This window comes from Lynx canadensis, chromosome D2 (genome assembly GCF_007474595.2).
Source record: "Lynx canadensis isolate LIC74 chromosome D2, mLynCan4.pri.v2, whole genome shotgun sequence".
NCBI classification, from domain to species: Eukaryota; Metazoa; Chordata; class Mammalia; order Carnivora; family Felidae; genus Lynx; species Lynx canadensis.
Genome location: NC_044313.2, coordinates 42,935,079 through 42,956,311, shown reverse-complemented (window position 1 = coordinate 42,956,311; position 21,233 = coordinate 42,935,079). Strand labels below are relative to the sequence as shown.

General features: G+C 56.1%; 1 protein-coding gene across 1 annotated transcript in view; it reads right to left on the bottom strand.

Moving 5' to 3' along the window:
- The window catches only part of LOC116738381 (glutamate receptor ionotropic, delta-1-like), a 226,952-nt gene extending 209,520 nt beyond the window's left edge, over positions 1 to 17,432 (bottom strand). The window contains exons 1-2 of the mRNA XM_032595263.1: positions 17,354 to 17,432; positions 15,050 to 15,205 (exon numbers count right to left, since the gene is read on the bottom strand). Coding sequence (XP_032451154.1) covers positions 15,050 to 15,205; positions 17,354 to 17,432 — 235 coding nt within the window. The remainder of the gene's footprint in view (positions 1 to 15,049; positions 15,206 to 17,353) is intronic.
- Between the last annotated feature and the right edge of the window lie 3,801 nt (positions 17,433 to 21,233).

Genomic DNA, 21,233 nt, shown 5'->3' with positions numbered 1-21,233 from the left:
TTATGGCCCAGGTCACATCCCCTTAGTCCACCTTTGGACTGCTGCCGTGGTGACTGGCTGCGAGCAGGTATAATGCAGCAGCGCCTCACCTCCCCTGCAACAGGGCTCCCTGCCTCTGCTGGCACCACGTGAGCTGCACACAGGGGCCCACCCAGCCAAGCTGCTGTGCAAACCTGGAACAGCCAGGGAGGGAATGCCCTTGGACCACCCAGACCACTGGGGAGTTGGCTGGTGGATAAATACTCTCCTGTCCCTTTGCTAGGGGGGCAATCCAAGAGCTGGTCTGCATGGTCCTGATGGGGATGGGCCCCACTGCTGGGACTAGCTCCAACTAGCTTTCTCTCCTTCCCTGGTTCATACTTCCTACCCCTTTAGAACACATTCCAAAGTATACTGCTACACATCTGCCTTTGTCTCAGGCTCTGCTTTGGGCTTGGGCGGGGGGCCTCAGGCTTTGATATCTGTGAAAGGCAGGTACTCTTGTCATTAGCAGTAGATGTCATCAGGTGACTCCAAGAAAGGCCCAGCTTGGGTTGACAAGAACAGAAAAGCCTGGGGTTACCTCACCTGCCAGCAGGAATTTGGGGCTCTGGGCCCTGCTCCCCCAGCCTAGGTGGGGCCAGGTGGCATTCCCAGAAGAGCCTAGCAACCTGCCCCTCCTCTCCCCTCCACCTGACCCATCCACGGATGACCAGGCAGTTGTGGGCATGAGAAACAGGAGCCAGACATATAGGAAGGGCCACACTATGCAGAAATCCTGAAATCTCCAATAATGACTCACTCTATATCTGGGATCTTCAAGGACAAGCCTCTATCCTCAGCCCCTGGGAGCAGAGCATGAAGGTCTACAAGGGAGGGAGTAGAGTGGAGGGAACTGACTGTCCCCTTGTGTTCCCCATCGTCATGGGTCTCTCCTCTCATGACTCAAGGCCTAGATCTAGGTATACATCTCTGGGCCCCGAAGCCTACAGCCTACACCCCTCGCCTGCCCTAGGGGCTCAATCCCCAAAGCCTGGGCCACTTCTGCCAGGACCACAGAGCAGAAGCTCTAAGACCCCCGTAGACCTTACTACGCTGTCAGTACCCTCCTCCTCCACTTAAGCCCAGTCACCCTGGTCAGCAAACTGATTGGGCCATTTCACACCTCTGAGCCTTTGCTCAAGCTCTTCCACCACCTGGAATGCCTACCTCCCTTTCTTTGCCTGACCAACCCCACCCCACCCCCCCATTCCTCACTTAGGACTTGACTCAGGAGTCACTTCTTCCAGAAAGCCTCCCATGATTGTTCCCAAGCCCTGGCTAGGTTAGGCACCACATCATTGCCTCCTTGGGCTGGCTTCATTCTCTTGTAGCACAGATCACGTTCCAAGCCCACTCGACTATCCCTGCCGCTCCCAGCTCTGTGGCCGCAGCGTGCAGGACGGTCAGTCCGGAGGGCCTGGCCCTCACTGCTGGACACAGCCTGCCAGGGCTCTCCCAGAGAATAGTCTTGGTGGGGCTGGAGACCATCCTCTCAGTCCTGGCCCACCTCACACCTCATAAGGATGTTCATATTTCTTCCTTGACCCCCACCACCTGCTTTCTCCAGCTGAAGTTAATAATTTGAAAGTAATTAAGTCCAGCAAACCAAAACCGATTAAGTACAGACTGGCAGTGGCCGGCTGAGCTGCACAGCCTCACGTCTGCCTGGGCCCGTATTTGGAGGGCAGTGGGGTGGGGGCCTGATCCCAGGTCCAGCCTCCAGGGACCTGACCACCCTGTGGCAGAGATAAACCTCTCCACGCAGCCAGCCGCCTAATGAGACTGTCAGGGGACCTCTTAACGAGATTAGGCAGGGCCAGAGCTCTGCCTCACGGTGTGTGGAGGGTTTCTATTCAATTAGTCATTCAGAGCAGGGCAGACATGGCCCAGGAGGCTGCGGGAGCCCTTGACGATAGGGCCAGCAACTCCTAGTTTGTCGTGGTGGCCCAGCCTCCGGGGGAAATGGCCCCACTATGCAGAAGGATGAGCAGAACCAGTCCAGGACAAGGGGCAAGGCCAGGTCTCTGGCTACCAGCCCAGGGCTCCTTCCCTCCTTTGGAGGGAGTTCTCGGGAGCAGCCACAAATGGGCCACTTGGAAAAGGGAGGAAAGACCCCAGCCCACAATCGGTGTGGGGATAGAAAAGACCTACTGGGTAGGCAAGGCTGAGCCTGGGTCCAAGGGAGAGGTTTGTGGCTACACAAAAACTGGGGGCTGAGTGTGTAAGGCCACGACCCAGTGCCCTGCTCTCTCCTGCAGACAGGGTGTTCACATCAAGCTCAGAGGAAGGGAGAGGACCGAGGTCACCCAGGAGCTGCAAGAGCCCAGGGAGCAGTGAGTGACACCTCCTGAGAATAAGGCCCTGCCTCCTATCAGGACGTGGGGGTGCTAAGGGAGGCCTGGGTCACACCACACCCACAGAGACCCTTACGACACTGGGGAGAAAGGGACTCAGGTCTCAGGTCCCCTCCTATCTTCCCACTCCCCAGCGCTGGCCCCACCAGTCTAGTCCCGACTCTTCCCTCACTGTCCTAAACCCACCCTGAAACAAGTGTCACCTGCCTCTCTCAAAGCCCCCTGGCCCTCAGGCCAGCACAAGTGCCCCTCCCCCAAGGAAACCTTCCAGAAGGGCTCAGCCGCCAGCCTCCTCTCCTTCCCCACCCACCCAGAGCTCAAACCCTGGCTCCTCCCTCTCTCAACCCTGCCCCAAAGAGAGGTTTCTAGTCAGCATGCTCTGGGATCTCTTGGCGTCCACTGGGTATGGCTCTAGGGCTTTCAGTCCAATCCCAATCCCAGCGGCCCATGGGCAGAAAGCTGCTCAGGGCAGCAAAGAGAAAATGTGAGGGCATGCTACTGTGGGCCCAGCATCCTCTCTCCTCTCCCAGTGACACGACCACATATGCTCTACCCCTTTCAGTCTTAGTGGGGGGGCTGAGGCAGCACAAGCCTGACCCATCAGGGCATCCCACTCCTCTGGCACAGGACTGAATCCGGGAGGAGCCCGTCCCCATGCCAGACCGATGAGTGGCAGTCCTGGGACCCTTATGAGACTCCTTTTAAACAACCCCCCTCTTCCCATGGGCAGGGACCATGGGGCTGGGCTGATTAGACATCAGCCTGCAGCAGGCAGGGGCACTGAGTGGATGGGGCTGCCTGGGAAGGAAGCTCCACAAGGATGTGGAGGTGGAAGCAGAGTCCTGGGGATACCACTTGAGCCCCTGGATCCAGCCATGTCTGAAGTTACACAACCTCTGGCCTTTGCCATTACATGGCCTGATAAATAGCCCTGTTTTGCTTAGGCCAGTACCTAAGGGTTTCTAACTCCCACATGATTAATACAGCTAATAGAGACGGTGATTTCAGACCCTCAGCAGGTTTCCCTGATGTGAGGTTAGGATGTGGTTTTTCAGATGGTCCAGCTTAGAATTCCCACAAATGCATGGGGGCAACAACTTCCTCCCAGGCCATGAGAGGCAGAAACTCTCCACAGCCTCTAGGGCACTGTGGGTCAGCCACCTTGCCACAGTCCCAGCGGGGTCCTCAGAACATACTCTCAGCAAGCAACCTGACATGCTCTCCCAGGGAGGGGTTCTCTGGGGAGATGATCCCTGGACCCACCCACCACTGGGGTCTCAGCCAGTGTGCAGGTGTGTGTCTGTGAGTTCAACGGGACACTAAGTATACACTCCTGTGCACATTTGCAGGCCCACACGTGTAAGTGCCAGAGGGACAGTCAGAAAGCCATTCAACAAACAGTTGCCCCAGTACTGCATGTGCCCAGGAGTCCTGAGATGCGGAGCTCATGGTGCCTGCACTCACACACCTCACAGGCAGTGACTAGGACATGATGGGAGACACACAGGACGGTGTGGCAGCAAACAGGAAGCCCCAGCTAACGGAGAAAAGCAGCCAGGGGAGGCCTCCTGAAGAACCTCCCCAGCTAAGACTGCAAAGTGATGGGGAGACTGGGGCACAGGGGCAAGTGGGTGGACAGAGTCAGGGGAGAACCAGGCCCTCTCTGCTGGCACAGCAAGAGCACCAGGGCATGCAGCAGGGACAAGGCTGGACCCCAAGGACCCAAATGCTGAGCACAGACATCATCCTGCAGGTCAGGAGCAGGGGGGCCTGGCCAGACACGAGCATCAGGAAGAGGCCCTGGTGAGCTCTGAGGGGCAAGGCGGGGCAGGAGCCTCCCCGCTGGCGGCAGGTGCCTGGATGTCTGTGCACAAACACAGTGTCCCGGAGGTGAGGGCAGGGCACAGCAGGCATGTGGCCCCCATCTAGCTGCACCCCACCATCTAGAAGCTGCCCTGGAGCACTCACCAGGACTGATCAATGGGTGCTGATACTCATCACAAACCTGCCGTCCTCCTTTTAATGAAGTTAATTTTCTTGACAGGAGCTAAGCAGCCTGACACAGTCAGACCCCCTGAGCTGCGCTCAGGCGGGTGTCTCCTGATGAGGTTTTGATCATTAACAACAGAGCTTCAAAGCCCCTCCAGCTCCCGAACACTGGGAGGGCTCCAGCTCCTGCTTCCTCAGAGGCCAGTGTGGCAGGGATAGCAGCTACGTCTCTCGTTGTACAGAGACAGCAAGTTCTCTGTTCTCTTCTTATGCCTGACCCCACCATGAAGGGCCCTACCCTCAAGGCCCCATCTCAACCTAATCACCTCCCCAAAACCCCACTTCCAAATACCATCACATTGGGAGTTGAAGCTTCAACATATGAATTTGGGGGGGCGGGCCATGCAGTCCACAGCACTTCCAAACCTTCGCTGGCCTTGGCTTGCAGGCCCTCCTCCAGCTCTGGATACCAGAACCCTGTGCTGGCTGCTGACCCATGTGGCTGGGACCCCCAGAGGGCCACTCCCTGGGGTGTGCAGGCAGGCTGGCTCCCACCCTCATCCCACTGACATGATGCCAAAGTGCCACCATGGATGCCAACAATAGGGAAGGGCCCAGGCTGTGGCCCTCAGCCTCTTCCTGAGCTTAGTCAAGTCAAGGTTCCACAGCCACAATGACCATCCATTGGAGTGATCTCCAAGGGGCCCAGGGGCAGGAGCACATATCTGGGTCCAAGGATGTGCCTGCCCCAGGAGGAACGGGGAAATGATATTTATTGATCGTTCCTCATGAATGTCCCTCAGAGCTGAGGACATAATAGGGCACAAAAGAGAGCAAGTCCCTCCCTTCCCACAGCCCACAGCCTCCAGGAGACATCACCAAACACAGGAGGATGGGGGCACGGGGCAGGGCCAGCCTCCTCTGGGCATGGGGGAATCCCCAGGGATGCCCCATCTGAACTGAAACCTGAGGAGGGCAAAGAGGGACAGGACTAGAGAGGCTCCAAGCAGTGGCTGGAACTGCTGGCTCTTTCTACAGAACTTGCCCAGACAGCATGGGTATCTACAACACACACACACACACACACACACACACACACACACACGCTCGTGCACACATACTCACAAGCACACATACTTGTGCACATGCACATACGCATGCACACACATGTATACACTCACATACACCCCCATACACACACACTTGTACACACACATGCACACACAGGGCAGAGGTGCTCTGCCTCGATTCCATGGGATACCCGAGGACCTCCTCAGCACTGCCCAGGGGTGTGGCCACCGTACTTGCCTGTCCCTGGAAGAACACTGGCCATAGGTGCCCTGTGCAGCCTCAGTTCAGCACTGTGAGCCATGCAGTTTCCTGTGTCAGCCCTCGAGAGCCTTTATCAGATACACAGGAGAAGCCCTGAGCCAGCCCTGAGCTGAGGCTCCAGCTGGGGGCTCAGTGACAGGGAGAGACGTACCCTCAGGCTGGCAGCCTACATACAGGCCTCAGGGGCAGCCCAGGGAGTTGTTTGGACCACAGAGCCCCAGGGAGAGGCGAGTGAGAGCAGGTGCCCTGGGAGCCAACCAGGACTGAGGAGAAGTAACATTTGATGTCTGCAGCCATGACAGGAATGGAAGGCAGCAGGACCTAGCTCTGAGCTAAGTCAGGATCACCTCAGCTCCTGGCCCCAGCCCTCTAAAATGGACACCAGACAGACAAACGCAGGGAGTTCAGACCAGGGCCTAGAAAGTGACCCCTCTCTCTCTTTCACTGTGCCTCTGGGTACCCAAACAAAAGGACAGAAGACAGCCCCCAGCCCCAGTCCAGGGACAGAGCCAAGGCAAGACCTCAAGACTGAGCAGGAGGAGCTCATGGGAAGCAGAGAGCCTGCAAAGCCAGGCCAAGGTCAGGTCCACAGGGGCTCAGGCCATGCGGGGCGAGCAGATGCATAGGCTAAGCCAGGAGCACCGGCCACAGTGGGGTGAGGATGATGTCCACCCAGCAGGGCCCATGTCTCTACCCTAAGCAGGCAGTTGGTGGCACCCAGGCAGGCCCAGAGACCAAGGAGTATCATGTACCCTTATCAGGGGCCCAGGAGGACAGGACAAATGGTGGCCAGGACACAGGGAAAACAAATGCCTACGGAGTGTCCTATGTGCCACCACCCACACACTTAACCCCAGCACTAGGCTGAGCAATCCTCTGCTGGGCATTCCAAGGACGACCGCTTGCCGAAAGCCTCCTTCCTGCCAGGCATACCTCACCTGTCTAGATCTATCAACATGATACCAAGGTAGCCCCACTTGACAGATGTTGAAACTGAGGCTCAAAGAGGGCAAGTGACCTTTCAAGACCATACAGCTAATCACTCACAGAGCTGGGATTTGATTCCAGACCTGCCTGAGCCCTTTCTACCCATACAGAGCAAGCAGGCTGGGCCAGGCAAGCTGGATTCTGGCTGTTCCGTGCACTCAGAACAGCAAGGCTGCAGCAAGATTGCAACAGTGTGCAATGACAGTCTCCAGGGTCCCTGAGCTCTGGCCCACACAGATGGCTCCAGGTAGCTTCCATATGAGCCATGTCATCAACAGCAACCTGCTTCCCTGCCCTTCTGGGACACCCAGAAAGGCCAGACTCAACTCTAAGCTGCCCTAAATGCTACAGGGGCTGGGGGAGCCTGCCCAGCCCAGGTCACAAAGGGGAAGGGGGCCAAGAGTCCCTTGGGACCACTCTTCTACCTCTTCTACCTCTTTGCTTGGCCTTTAGCCAGGCATTTTATTAAATTTCCTCAACTGACCCTCTGAGCTATCTATCCTCTCTGTTGTCACTCCCATCTTCCAGTTGAGGACACTGAGGTAACCTGCCCAGAGTCAAACAGCAGAGCAGGGACGAGAACCCCAGTCTATGAGTGAGAGAACAGGGCTCCTTCTGCCCCCACCTTGGCTTCTGGGCACCACATCCTCCCATGTGGAGGACTAGGAGGGCCGGGCTGAAGAACAGAGGTGGAGAGGCAACGTCCAGCTGCCCCTGCCTGGGACCAGCGAAGGACTGATGTGAGGGAAGCAAACAGGGTAGACGGGACTGACCAAGGCCACATATGCCAGATCTGGCTGGAGGGGGGGCGGTGCAGCCTGGGCTGAGGACCACTCTGGGGCCCCAACTGGCAGTCCCTGGCTTCACCCCTTGGGAGCCTACCTCACCCACAGCCTGGACCCAGAAACAAATAAATGGAAGCCATCTAATCACTGCACAGCTACCTTGCCTGTGCTCTAGGCCCAGAAGGGACAATCATGGGTCTTTCTCTTCCCATCCCATGGCCATTGGCCACAAAACTGGCTGTTTATTGGTTGGAAGGAAGGTCTTTAGAGAACCCAACTGATGAGATATTGGACATGGACCCAGATGCCTTCCTGGGCCCCATGCCTGTCAGAAAGGCTAGACCCCAGAGAGAGAAGCTGTCACTGGCCAGCCCATGGCAGTGATTAGTCTCTGCCCTGGCCCAAAGCTATAGTGAGAGCTAGCTGCTGCTGTGTGGGGAAGGCAGGGGTGAAGATGGCCTGGGGCAGGGGAATTCTGTGGAAGGAACAGGACCACAGGAAACCCTGCCAAGGCCACAGGCAGCTGAAGTCTGGCTGCGGGGGCTCACGGATCCTGGGTTCAGTGATGGCCAGGCCTTAACCCCCATCTTCACCTCAATACTTAGGAAGCAGCTAACCCAAACCTTCTGAAGCTGTGCCTGTCTGGTCCCTAGTTCACAGAGGACAAGGCTGGTAGACACAAGAGGACAAGGCTGGTAGACACAAGATTCTCTCTCTCTCTCTCTCTCTCTCTCTCTTTAAATTTTATTTATTTTTGAGAGAAACAGAGCATGAGCAGAGAAGGGGCAGAGAGAGAGGGAGACACAGAATCCAAAGCAGGCTCTAGGCTCCAAACTCAGCACAGAGTCCGACATGGGGCTCAACCTCACGAACTGTGAGATCATGACCTGAGCCAAAGTCGGATGCTCAACTGACTGAGTCACCCAGGTGCCCCAAGATTGTCTCTCTTTTGAAAGTCCAGTGGGGGCTGAGAACCCAGGCTTCCTGACTTCCCCCAACACCAAAGCCCAGAGTTTTCTGGAGCAGAGGGACGTGTAAATGAGTGGACAAAGGGGAAGTGATGGGAGCAATGGATTTGGCCCAGATGGGATCCAATACCTAAACCTGTTTTGGGTTGTTTCTCTGTTGTTTTAATAAGTCACCAAGGAAATGGAAGGACTGTTTTGATATGAATAAGTATTTGGTTTTTTGTGTTTATTTGTTTGTTAAAATTTTTTAATTTAAAAAAAATTTTTTAGCATTTATTTTTGAGAGCAAGACAGAGTGTGAGCAAGGGAGGGGCAGAGAGAGGGAGACAGAATCTGAAGCAAGACCCAGGCTCTGAGCTGTCAGTACAGAGCCTGATGACCCACAAGATCATGACCTGAGCCCAAGTCAGACACTCAACCGACTGAGACACCCAGGCGCCCCTGTTTGTTTGTTTTTTAAAGTTTATTTATTTTGAGAGAGAGAGCACATGAGCAGGGAAGGGGTTAGAGAGGGAGAGAGAGAAAATCCTAAGCAGGCTCTGTGCTGCACAGAGCCTGATGCAGGGCTCGAACTCATGAACCCAGAGATCATGACCTGAGCCGAAATCAAGAGTTGGATGCTTAACCAACTGAGCCAGCCAGGTGCCCCATGAACAAGTATTCATGTCATTCACCAAATATTTCCAGTTGTCCCTCCTTCCAGGCCTACAGTAGGACTGTGCGTCTTGGATGCCTTATGACTAGCTGGAACCATGTGAGTAGTTTTGGCCAATAAGCTATAACCAGAAGTGACACATGTCCTTCCCCCTCCCCCCCCCACTTTGGGCTGAGACCCCCTAGAGCTCTCTTTCCATGTGGCACAGCAACTGGCAATATTCAAGCTGAGTGACCATCATGAGCCAAACTCCACGCTGACCAATGCCAGACATGTAGAATGAGAAGGAGATAAATTTTTGTTATGTAAAGCCACTGAAATGTTGAGATTGTTTGTTGCTACAGCTTAACTTAAGTCTTCCTAGCTGATACAACGGAACCATAGAAGAAAACCAGGGGGCAGGGACCTCAGTAGCCAAGTCTGAAAAAATTCATATCCAAGGATCGCACTGGGTTATAAATGGTTCAGGAATAGGCAATACAGACTAAATGTTTCAAGTTTTTAGCATTTTCTGGTAATGAAAAGGCAAAGTAAAGAGGGAATATGGCTGCTAGAGGGGACAAAGCTGGGGGATTTTTGACCTGGAAACTACCCACAACTGTGACCACGTGAGGCTTCACGTCAGAGAATTAAGGTTGCGGAGGGTTAATTAATCAGCCAACCATAAGACAGGGAGGTTGTCCTGGATTATCCAGGCGGGCCCAGTGAAATCACAGGGTCCTAGGGAGGGGAAGGCAGAAGAGTCAGAGGCCAACAGGAGATAGGAGGACAGAGGCGAGATCAGAGTCACTCTGTGAGAAGGACCCCACCCACCATTGCTGGCAGAAGACGGTGGAGGGGGTCCAGGAGCTGAGGAAGACAGGCAGCCTTTTGAAGCTGTAAAGGCAAAGAGACAGATACTCTCCTAGAGCCTCCAGAGGGAATCAGCACCTGGACTTCAGTCCAGTGAGACTTGTATCAGGCTTCTGACCTACAGAATCGTAGATGATAAATTCCTGCTTTTGACCAACTAAATTTATGGCAAAATTTGTTTCAGCACCTGGGGAAAATTACTCCGGCCAAGTGGCTGGGAATGACATCTTTATGATATCACCAACATCACACTCAGAAAGCCCCTGCTGGTATCTCCTGGGCAGGGACCCATAAAGCCCCTCCCAGAGACAAGTGTGTCGGCCAGAGGGTCTAGATGGATTTGCCCTCACTGGCCTTATCCTTCTGAAAGGAAGCCATGGAAGATGCCAGAGGCATCAAAGCTCAGGGCGGGAGACCTTCTAGCAGAACGTCTACATCCCACCATGGCACACGGGAGGCAGGGTGACCATCTAGGAGAGACCAATATAAAATGAATGACCAAGGCCATCAGATAGGCACCAACATGCTCACTGTTTTACTTTCACTTTATTTCATTGTCTCATTGTTTTATTATGAACACCAAGCTATACTTGAGTAATTTTTACCTTGTCTTCCTAAAACACTTTTGTGCTTATTGGAACTAAAAGGAATATTGCCTCCCATGCACATTCCTCTTTCCTTCCTCTTCCCTAAATTGTTATCTTTCCACTGTATGATAGATATGTCCACAGTATAACCAATAACTCAAATCTTTTACTTACAGTAAAAGATAATACTGTGAACAGAGAAGACTCCTGCTCAGCCAGTTCTTTTATGCATTTACTCATTTAGATGATATTCTCTTTGAGCAAGCACTTTAAAACAATATGAAATTTTTTTACTTGACAAATTAGTGTTTCTTCTAGTATCCAGAAGACAAATTTTCACTTACTATGAAGATGGGCTTTGCCAACTGAATCTCAGGCACAACATTATAAAGATTTAAATGTCATTTCGGTGTTACCATTTGCTAACTTTAAATCCTCATCAAACGCATATTTTATTAAATGCGACCCATTCTTTTACATCAACTGACCAGGTGTCTTGAAAGGTAGTTTGTCAGGAGCTTGTACAAAACCAGCCTGAAGAAATCGTAGGTATAAATCTTAGTACCAACAAATCAAAGCAGAGTTTCTTGTTCTCTTCAGTGATACTTAAGCATACCTTAGCATATAAACGACTTCATTTTTTAAAAAATTGATTGTCTTGAATATTGAAAAATATATGCAGCCGCTAAGCAGTGTTTACATGTATGTTGTAGCAATTTCAGTAAGAGCCAATAAGATGTTACATGGAAGAAGAAAAAAAAAACAGGGTATCCAGCTGAACAGAACAGAATGGGAGCTCTCGCTCAGCACTTAACAAAATACAGTGAGTGAAAAAAGACTGGAAGGAACTGGTAGGATTCTGAACGATTCTGTTCTGCCTCGTGAGGCTTTCCTGTCCCTTTCATGTTTTATATAATGAACATGCATGGCCTTTTCCTTTTCTACATTTTTTAATTGATTCATGCTCACTGTAGCGATGCGTTTCTTTTATAATCAGGGGGGAAAACGTTTAGCAAAATGCTGAAAATGGAAAGGTCAGTGAGAGTGTGCTCTCAAGGAATTCACCAGCTTGAGAAACGATGTGGCTGAAAATATCAATAGCCTCAAGAGAAAGTGAGATGGATTCACAGCTGGGTCAGGGGACAGAGAGGGAATTCGTATTTACTGAACGCCTACCACAGGCCTTCTGCAGACAATTTATACATGTCTTGTCTCATTTCATCTGCATGATAATCCCATGAGCCAGGTACTATGGTTGGTTCCTTTTAACGGATATGGGAACAGAAGTTCGGAGCAAGGCTAGGACATCTCCATCTTGCACATGAGGTAAGACAAATTTGAACCCGGTTTCTTGGGCTGTAGCAACCAAGCTCTTATCCTTGCATGGTGCTGCCTCGAAGGCAAAGTGGGGACAGGATCACCTCAATCCCAAATGTACTGGGGGTCCACTGGGATCTTGTCCACCCCATGATGGAAACTGAACCCCGGTGTGTCTCTGCCCTCGGTCCTTGGCCACTCTCCACCAAGAAGTCCTTTCCTTTCCCACCCAAATTATATCTACCACCCACGGCCTGCTGCAATGATCATCCAGGCCCAGGAAAGAGAGAAGATATCCACCGAGCAGGACCACACCACAGGATGGACAGCAGCCCAGAGCACAGAAGGAAGGACATGCAGAGAGTTGAGTGCCTGCCCAGCTGAGCCCCAGGCTAGGGACAAGGAGCCTCTGAGCACTGCTCTGCACTCCCTGAGGCCCTTGAGGGGCTGGCTCTTCCTATCCCTTGTCAACATCCAAGGTCTGTGCAAGGTCATGGGATAACAATGTGGACTTCTGCCCACACGGCTCATCAGTTGAAAGCACATACCAGCTTTAACCAGCACACACTCTCTGGGCAGCAGGCATCCCAGTAGCACCCGGTCAGTATGCTTCTACCCGGATGTCATCAGACATCCCTCAGTCACGAGGATCCAACTCCCTCCTTCTGGACAGGTACACACGCTCCCCCTCACACCCTCTGAGACTGTCAGCCTGTATCCCTGGAGCCTGAGACATTCTCCCAATCATAAAAATACAGAAACTGAGATCCAGAAAAGCAAGACCCTGGGTCTCCAGGACAAAGGTGCCCTGGGGCTTGAAGGCTGAATGGCCCACCGGTATGTTTTGTTTGGCTTATTGTTTAAATGGTTTGATTCGTTGACAACAGTTAGAAATCAGATTTTATAATTAAAGTCCAGATTTGGGGCTCCCCTTACAAAAAAAAATCGGCACATCTACTATACTAGGATTTTCATTCCCAAATGGCAAAATCGGCTAAGGCTGTATAACAGCTGCTCCTTTTAACAGAGATGACCTCTCCAGACCGCACACTACAGGCCCTGCAGGGTCCAGCTGCCCGGTTCACCTATGTGTGTCACCTGCCTAAGACTGTAACCCTGGGCAAGAGCATCATCTTCATTCCCTGGAGACCTGCTGTTGGAGGGAGGGGGGATGGGCATCATTCAGGAGCAAAATGAATGAACATGGAATACTCCAAACAGCAGAGGGGAAGTCAAAAGAAGCAAAATATGTCAACAGAGAATGTGGAACAGCCAAAGCAGCATGTGGAACACAGGCAGGATCACTACCACACTGTGAGCCCCTGGGTGCAAGAAATGCATATGTCCACCTGTGTCCTCAGCTCCCAAGCACAGAGAATGACTGTCCACAGAGACAAATGTGTAGAAACAGTGTCAAGGGAGCAAGAAGCACTGTAAAAATCATGGCATGTGACTGGATAAGTCCGTGTCACCCCAGATCCCCACCCCAGTTAGGGTCATTCCTGGCTAAGGAGGCCCCACCCTCCCTGGCTGGAGCTCACACCAGACACTTGCAAGGAGGTGTCAGGAGATCACACAGAAAGGAAGTCCAGGGGTGGGCCATGTGAGGGCAGGGGCTGTGGTAGGCCACACAGACACCAAAGGATGGGGATTCCCCCTTCTGTACCTCAGTGGACATCAGACAATAGACATCTGCCAAGGCTGGAAGCAGCAGTCCCCACGATAGGCAACGCCAGCTTCACCCCACTCGCCACCACTCCAAAAACACACTCAAAACTCCAGGCCTATACACCCACTTTAAGGCATCCTTGGGCCTTCAGGACTCACAGTTGAGCCTTCCCCTTCTCTGCTGCACCCAAGAATAGGAGACTCCCAAAGACCTCCTTCTAGCACAAAGTTCTCTCCAGCACCAGCTCTGACCTTCTGGACACAGATCAGAGGCTTCACTGAATCACCCTACCTGTGCAGGTACCCAGGAGCCCAGCAGCCAACATATAACCCAAGGCAGCAGAAGGGCTCTGGGCCCAGCCACTGGAGGGATGGGCTGGGGGGGTGCAGGAGCTGGCCTGGAACACTCAACCAGCCCACCTCTTACCTATACCAGCTGTCCTGTCAGTCCCTCCTGGGAGGAATCCCTGCATCCTGTGCCACCAGCTGTGTCCCCTATCCTCACACTCCAGGGCAAGGGCCTCAGAGTCAACCCATGGATACGGAGAGCAAGCCAGAGCATAGAAAAATGTGCCTAGGCTAGGCAGATGCCAGAGGTGGAAGGAGCCCTAGGCCCTGATCAGGAAGGTGGCTAGTGACATGGAGGAGGAACGGGGCTCCAGAGCCCAGCCCTGAGCCAGGTGAGAAGGAAAGGAAAGAGAGAGGAGGGGGAAACAGAGGGTGCCGCCGTTGAGAACGCCCCCGCCACGCACCCGTTAACCCCCTGCTGGCGGGTCCAAACCGAAGCAGCGGCTGCAGGCCACAGCGGCCGGCCGCACAGGCAAGGGCTAGGATTCCCTCCCCGCAACCCGGCCGGCCCAACTCTGCTTCGTTTCTGGTCAAACAGCGCCCACCTCCGGCCCAGGCGACGGCGCCTCCGCCCGCGGCAGGGACAGCGAGAGAGAAACCGGCTCCTCCAAACCCGGAGGAGAAGCACGGCACAGACACGCCGGCCGAGGCACTCAGTGGGCGCAGGGCACAACATGCCGTACGTAACAGATTGTGCTGCGTAGAGGGGAGACGGCGGGCTCCGGCGCCAGGCGCTCCTTGCTTCCAGACGCGGAAGACCCCTGCCCATGGAGGTCAGGGGCGGTGCACCAACACAGGTACCCGGCACGCAGACACGCCCACCCACAAACACTCAAGAAACAAAGACGGCCCTGAGCTACATACGCCTGCGCCGCCAGCGCTCGGCTCACACAAGCGCGCACCCAGCTGTAAAAGAACCGCACAATCCCGCAACACGCCCGGCAAAGAGCCCAGCTCGCTGTGCTCACAAGCTCCCGGCTCCAGCTCGCCGGCGCAGAGCACTCCTCGCGCCACCGTTTGGTGGGCTGGCGAGGGCGCGCGCAACGTGCTTGGCACCGCGCGTCTGCCCAGGTGCACAGGGGGCTTTGGGTGGCCAAGCCCGTCCCAACCCCGCGGGTCTCCGCTGCTGCGCCGCCTGGCAGGCCGCGGCCCTGTTTAGTTAGCCCTGGGCGCCGCGGCCACTCACCTTCCTGAACGGCCTGGAACGGGTTGTTGGCCTCGATGACCTTGATGGAGTAGGTGATCTTCTCGCTCTGCAGGATGTCATCGTTGAGGCTGAGGTCTGATACGGCCAGCTGGAACACCCTGTCGTCCTTGGCCGCGTTCTCCTCGAAGATGGCACCTAGAGGAGAGGAGGGGTCAAGACCCGGCCTAGAGAGGAGTTCTCCCTCCCCACCCCACCCCCACCCTAGCCTTGGCCCTCAGGTCATGATGCTGGCAGGTCGGCTGGTTGCCTGGTGGGGAGTTTCTCGGACTGGGGTTTCAGCTAGACAGGACAGTTTAAGGCTCTCCTCGTCAACCAGCACAGGAAGACGTCCCCCACACACTGAGTACATGTGCACACAGTTGACACGAGTTACACATTGCATATGCTGCCACCAGGTCACACATGTGTCTCACAACCAAGCCACCTCGTGTCCCAACCATGCCCCATGGACTGAGGCAAGCTGGAGTGGCCTCAGGCAGCACCTAAATGCCTTGATATGGCTCCCTGAATCCCATCGCAGGAGCCAGGAATTTCCCCTGCAGGGCAACGTCCCAGACCCCAGTCCCAAAATGGAATGATGACTTCCTTCTGCCCTGAGATCCCCCTTTGAGTGAAGCTGAGTAAGCAGGTCAACATTGAGTTTGCTGCACCTGGGGGCTTCTTTACGCAGGGGCCTGGATGATCAGTAGGTCAGTCCCATCCTGGTCCCACTTAAGGTTACCCAGCCTGGCTCCCTGGGCTCCACCCCTCCTTGCTTATTCCTGCGTGTATGTGGAAGGAGAGGGGACTGTACCCTAGACCCCTTCCCTTCAGACCCAGTAGAGCTGAGGCCCTCATAAGGTACTGCTCTTGAAAGGGCCTTCTAGAACCGCGAACATCTCCAGGGCAGCCTCGGGCTGGCCCTTTGCGCGCTTAGCACCGCCTTGGCGGACTCTGCGCTTCCAGCGGAGATCGGTCCGATTCGCCAGAGCTTGGCCCTGCAGCCTGGGCAACTCTGGAGTCTCCCCAGCCTCGCCAGGCCCCGAGGGTCCCCACGGTCCCAGGACTGGGCCCGATGATCCCGGGAGCTGGGGACTGGGCGGGAGGAGGGAGGCCCGGGTTCCACGTTACACCCAGAGCCGCAATGCTGACCGCGAGACCCGAGGCCCCCCTCCCCCCGGGCGGGAAGCAGGTTTGGCGCCGGGCCCCTGCGGGGGGCGTTGCAGCTTACCCAGCCGAGGCCTACTCCCTCACCACTCCTCCCCACCCCCCACCCCACGCCCTGCCCGTCCCATCATCCCTGCCTTCTCACACCTCCCAACCCCCAGTTTCTCTGTGCTCGCTGGTCTTTCCCAACTTCCGGAAAGGCGACTGCAGAGGGGCTCCCCCAAAGCAACCGCTCTCAGCCCCCCAACCTGGCCCAACTTCCTGGGATTCCTCCCCTGTCGCCACCAACTCCCACACACTCCCCTTCCACGCGCCCCCTCCTCTTCTCCTCTAGCTCATCTCTCCTGGTTCTATCCCTCCATCCATCTCTTCCCGCTCAGCGCACACACACACTCCTCCCCACCCCCAGCCGCCCACGCTTCTTCCCCCGGCTCCCACCACCTGGACCGTCTGCCGGCCCCCAAGACTTGGACCACGGGAAACTCTGGAACTGTCCAGGATTGGGCTGCAGTCGCCACAACCAGAAACACAAACACCCACACATATACTGCGAGATACACAGACACACGCCGGGGAAACAGGCAGACACTGTGTCCACTCTAACAGGCTGACAGTCGTGCACGCACCAACGCTGGCTCAGATGGACCCACACATCCCAACGCCCTCTCGCAGTGACACCAACACGGTGCCAGGCGCACACACAGCGATACACGCTGACAACACCCACCCACCCACATTCACACACGGTTCCGGTCGGGGCCTCTTTGATCCTGCCCTGCCAACTTGGCGAGACCCGGGGCCGTGCCCACCCCCTGCCCCCCGCTGCTCGGAGCCCGCCGACGGCCCAGCCATGGGCGCGGGTCCGGACGCGCGTCCAGCCCCGGGCTCCCCGCAGCGGCGGCCCTAAGTGTCGGCAGAGGCCGCAGGGATTGGAGCCCCGGGGAGCGGCGAAGAGCCCGCGGGAGCGCGGCGCGGCCCATGCACAGCTCCTCCGCGGGGCGGCGCGGCGCGGCCCTTCGGGGGAGCACCGCCCGCCGAGCCCCTCGGCCCGGGGAACCGCCAAGTTTGGACGCCGCGCACCCCCCACGCCGCTGGGGCCCCCGCCCAGCCTCGGCCCCAGCTGCCCGCCGCGCTCACCGATGTGGATGATGGAGTCGGCCCGCACCGACACGCACTGGCATATCCAGGGGAGAAGCCACAGCGTCAGCGCTTCCATGTCCCCCGGGCGCGCGGCTCATCCGCCCGGGCCCGGGGCGAGGCCGAGGGCAGCGCGGAGCGGGGAGGCGCCGGTCCGGGTGCAGTCCCGGGCCGCTCCCCGGGAGAGCCGAGCCCGCCCGTGCGTCTTCTCCCGCGCGCCCGCCCCTGCGCCCTGCGCCCGCCCCAGCCCAGCCCAGCCCAGCCCAGCGCGGTCGGGCTCCGGCTCCCGCTCCCGCTCCGGTGGCGGCTGCGGCGGCGCTGGCAGCCCGAGCCGAGGCCGGCGAGGCGGGGGCGGCCCGCGGCGGCGGCGGCGGCGCTTCCCGCGGCTCGGGCGGCTTCGGAGGCGGCGGAGGCGGCGGCCGGGCCGGCGCGGCGGCTCCGGGCTCGCTGTGTGTCTGAGCCCCGGCGAGGAGCGAACTGCGGAGGACGCCCCCTCCCCTCCCCCTCCCCCTCGGCTCCGCTCCCCCTCCCCTCCCTGCCCGCCTCCCTCCCCTCCGCCCTCCTCTCGGCCACGTGACTGCGGAGCCTCAGCCTCGCCGCGCGGCGCTCGCCCGCTCGCGGCTCGGAGGGGGCGCCCGGTGCTCCGCGCTCCTCGTCCGGGGGACACTCGGGGGCCGGCATGGCAGCAGGGACCGGCCGAGTCCGCGGCGCGCAGACACTTGGCGGCCCTGGGTCTTATGCCCACCGTTCGCTGGGGGCAGGAGGATGGAGAAGGGTCGGCCACAGCCTGCCCTCGGGGGATCCCGGAGCGCCCGCGACCTCAGCCTCCGAGCGTCTCGGCCATGCCCCCCGCCCCGGACAGAGAGCCCTAGCGGAGCAGCACCAGGGGTAGCGGAGAGAAAGACGGGGCGGGTCTCTGAGGCAGGCTCCGGGATGCAAGGGGAGCCAAAGGGGACCCGACGCGGCCGAGCGTCGCGGAGCAGAGCCAGAGCCGAGGCTCGCGCCCTAGCTAGCGGCGCAGACCTCGGTGGGAGCCCATCCCCCGCCCCGCGGGCCCAGCGCTCAGCCGCGAGTCAGGCAGAAGGCTCGGACTCTGAAGCCTAATTCATGGCCGGAAACCGGCGCAGCCGTGACCGCGGCGCCTGGACGTGAGGAGCCTTCCAAGCGGCCGGCGTACTCAGACTCCCCACTCTGCACGGAGCCTTCACGCGCGAGCCCGGGCTGAGAGCCCGCTCCTGGCGGCCCGCGCCGAACCAGCTCTCTCTGCCGCCTGGTGAATGCCTCCGGTGGGCCACCACCAGATGCAGGGTTAACCAGTCTGGGCTCAAAAGCCTGGGAGGAGGTGGCAAGCCTGATGCGCAGCTCCCCCACCCCCAAGTCCCAGACTGGGCTCCACGTGGCACACCCAAGATTTCGCGGAGACAGCTGAGACTTCCTGGACCCCAATTCAGCGGAAGCTCGGTCTGGGCGCGCCTGGCAGAGCCTAGTGTAAGGGGCCGTTGGAGAAAACCCAGGAGCGCCCCTTGGCCCTGTAGTCGGTCAGCCAGAAGGTACCTGCCATGCCTTGCGCTGGAAGCAAGGGACCTGGAGAGGCTTAACAACAGACCTTGCCTGGAACTCCCCGTGCAGTGGGAGAGGCGGACACCTAAACAGATCATTAAAAGATGTAACGAGGACCTTGAATGAGCCATGTATACACGTGGCCAAGCATGCGAAGAAGAGCCAGGGATGGCTTCCTGGAAGAGGTGACAGTTCTAAAAGCTGAGTGGAGGTTACCAAGGGAGAAGGAAGAGAGGCCTCCAGGCATTGAACACGGGTTATCCAGCCAAGGCAGGAAGATAAAGAAGTGTGTGTGTGTATGTGTGTGTGTGTGTGTGTGTGCGCGCGCGCACACGCACATGGGTGTGTGTCTCTCAAGCTGCCAACCACGGAGGAGTCATTGACAAATGTTACTTTGGAAAGGTGGGGGAGGTGGCTGTGCAGAGAGGGCCAAGTACAAGCTTGGAGAGCAATGAGGCAGCCCTTGCAGTGGCTGCTGGGGCTGACTCAGCCTGGTGGGGGCAGCCTGGTGGAGAGTAAAAGCTGGGTTAGAGAAATAGCAAGGAACCACACCAGCAGGCAAACGGCTTCCAGGATGAGGGGCCAATGGGCAAGAAGAGAGGAATGACCAGGCCTGAAGGCAGTTGGGCTTGGGGGCTGGGTGTGGTGCCCACACAAATGCACTTCCTCAAGAAACCTATCTTTGGGGCCTTAAGTTATAAAGTATGCCCCACCCAGCCTCTCCAAACCCCCACTCACCCATGCCTCCATTCTTATTCTCTCAAAATTCCACCATTTGCTGGCCAAAAAGTTATAGAAAGTAGAGAAATAAATGATGGACTTTATTATATAACAATTTGGTTCCTATGAGACTGTCCACCTTGAAAAGATAGTGGGTGTGGTCGTCCGGTAGGTGCTCAAACCTGAGGTCAAGAGTCACAGGGTCAGAAATCCCCAAACTCAACTTGTTTGGGCCTCTGCAGTGTGTTAGTAAAGTATGTGATACTTCTAACACAGTTAGAAGTTTCCTTGATGTATGTAGTAGCACTAAGTAGAGGTAGCATGATTGTAGCAGGACAATCCTCAAGACCTCCCTTCTAAATATTAAGAAAGCAACCTATCAATACACACAGTTTTGAGGAGACTTCTGTCAGTTTCTAGTTTGGATGATGAGGTCCCTCTGTTTGGGGCCATGAGGGTTGTGACTCAGGTTGGAACCCCCTGGGAAGCTGTTGGCCTGGGGCAACCTCCCCTCCTGTCCTAGGTAGCCTCTCCTCCTCTACCTTCCACAGAGTGGGGTCCTCCACCATCCCCAGATGCTCATCTCCTAGTGCTCATACTCCTACCACTCCCCAGCCGGGCTGACTTTCCCTGCCAGGCTGGAATGGCCTGGGTTCCACTTGCCTGGCCACAAGGGGAAGTCTGCACAGGTCACATTTCTCCTGGAGCTGGGAGGCAGGCCCAAGGGTCACTCCTCCCTATGCACACCCACCTCTAGGCAAGACTGTTAATCCTCTCTGCCACCTGAGGTTGGGACTGCCAGCTTTCAAGGACATTGGCTATTATTGGGGGCTTTATCAGGCTCATCAAACCCTTAATTACTTATTGATCCCAGCCAGTCTAGTCCCTTTAAGCCCTAATAACCCCCTGAGACCACAAAGCTGCCTCCCCAAAACCAGGCTCTTGGTGAAGCAGTTCTACCTGACGAGCAAGATCACCCCCACTGTAATAACTTGGCTGAAGAAGATAGATTAGCAAACTCTGGGTCATATATTACCTACCCATTGCACAGAAAGGAAAACCGAAGCTCAGATAAAGGAGTGACTTACCCAACGCATCAGGTCAGTTGCTGGCAGACCCAGGACTCAGTCTTCTTGATTTGCTCCTAACTACACAAAGATGTATTCACAGAAATTAAAAGTGAGTCAATAAATCCTTCTTTTGCACAGAGTTCAGCCAATACAGGTGATTACTTTTACTAAAGAGATATTCAGTCATACTGATTGTAACTACATTTATTTAGCATATACCACAGGTGGGCATTGTGCCCAGTACACTACATCTTACCTGTGAGGTGGCGCTCCCATTTTGCATACAAGGAAATAAAGAAGGCCGTAAAAAGATCGATTGCCCCTCAGGAATCTCAAGTGGAAGGCTGCTAGAAGCCAGTAGTTTATTGCTGAAGCTACAGACAAACCTCAAGGCAAAGTGAGAGGCCATGGTGGTTGGCTAGGAAGCCATGATCATTGTAACTTAAAGCTTTGTCATTCCAGAAATGCACACCTCTCCTTTCTCAACCCAGCCAATAACTGTGCTACGGAAGGGCCAGCTGGAATCCTGT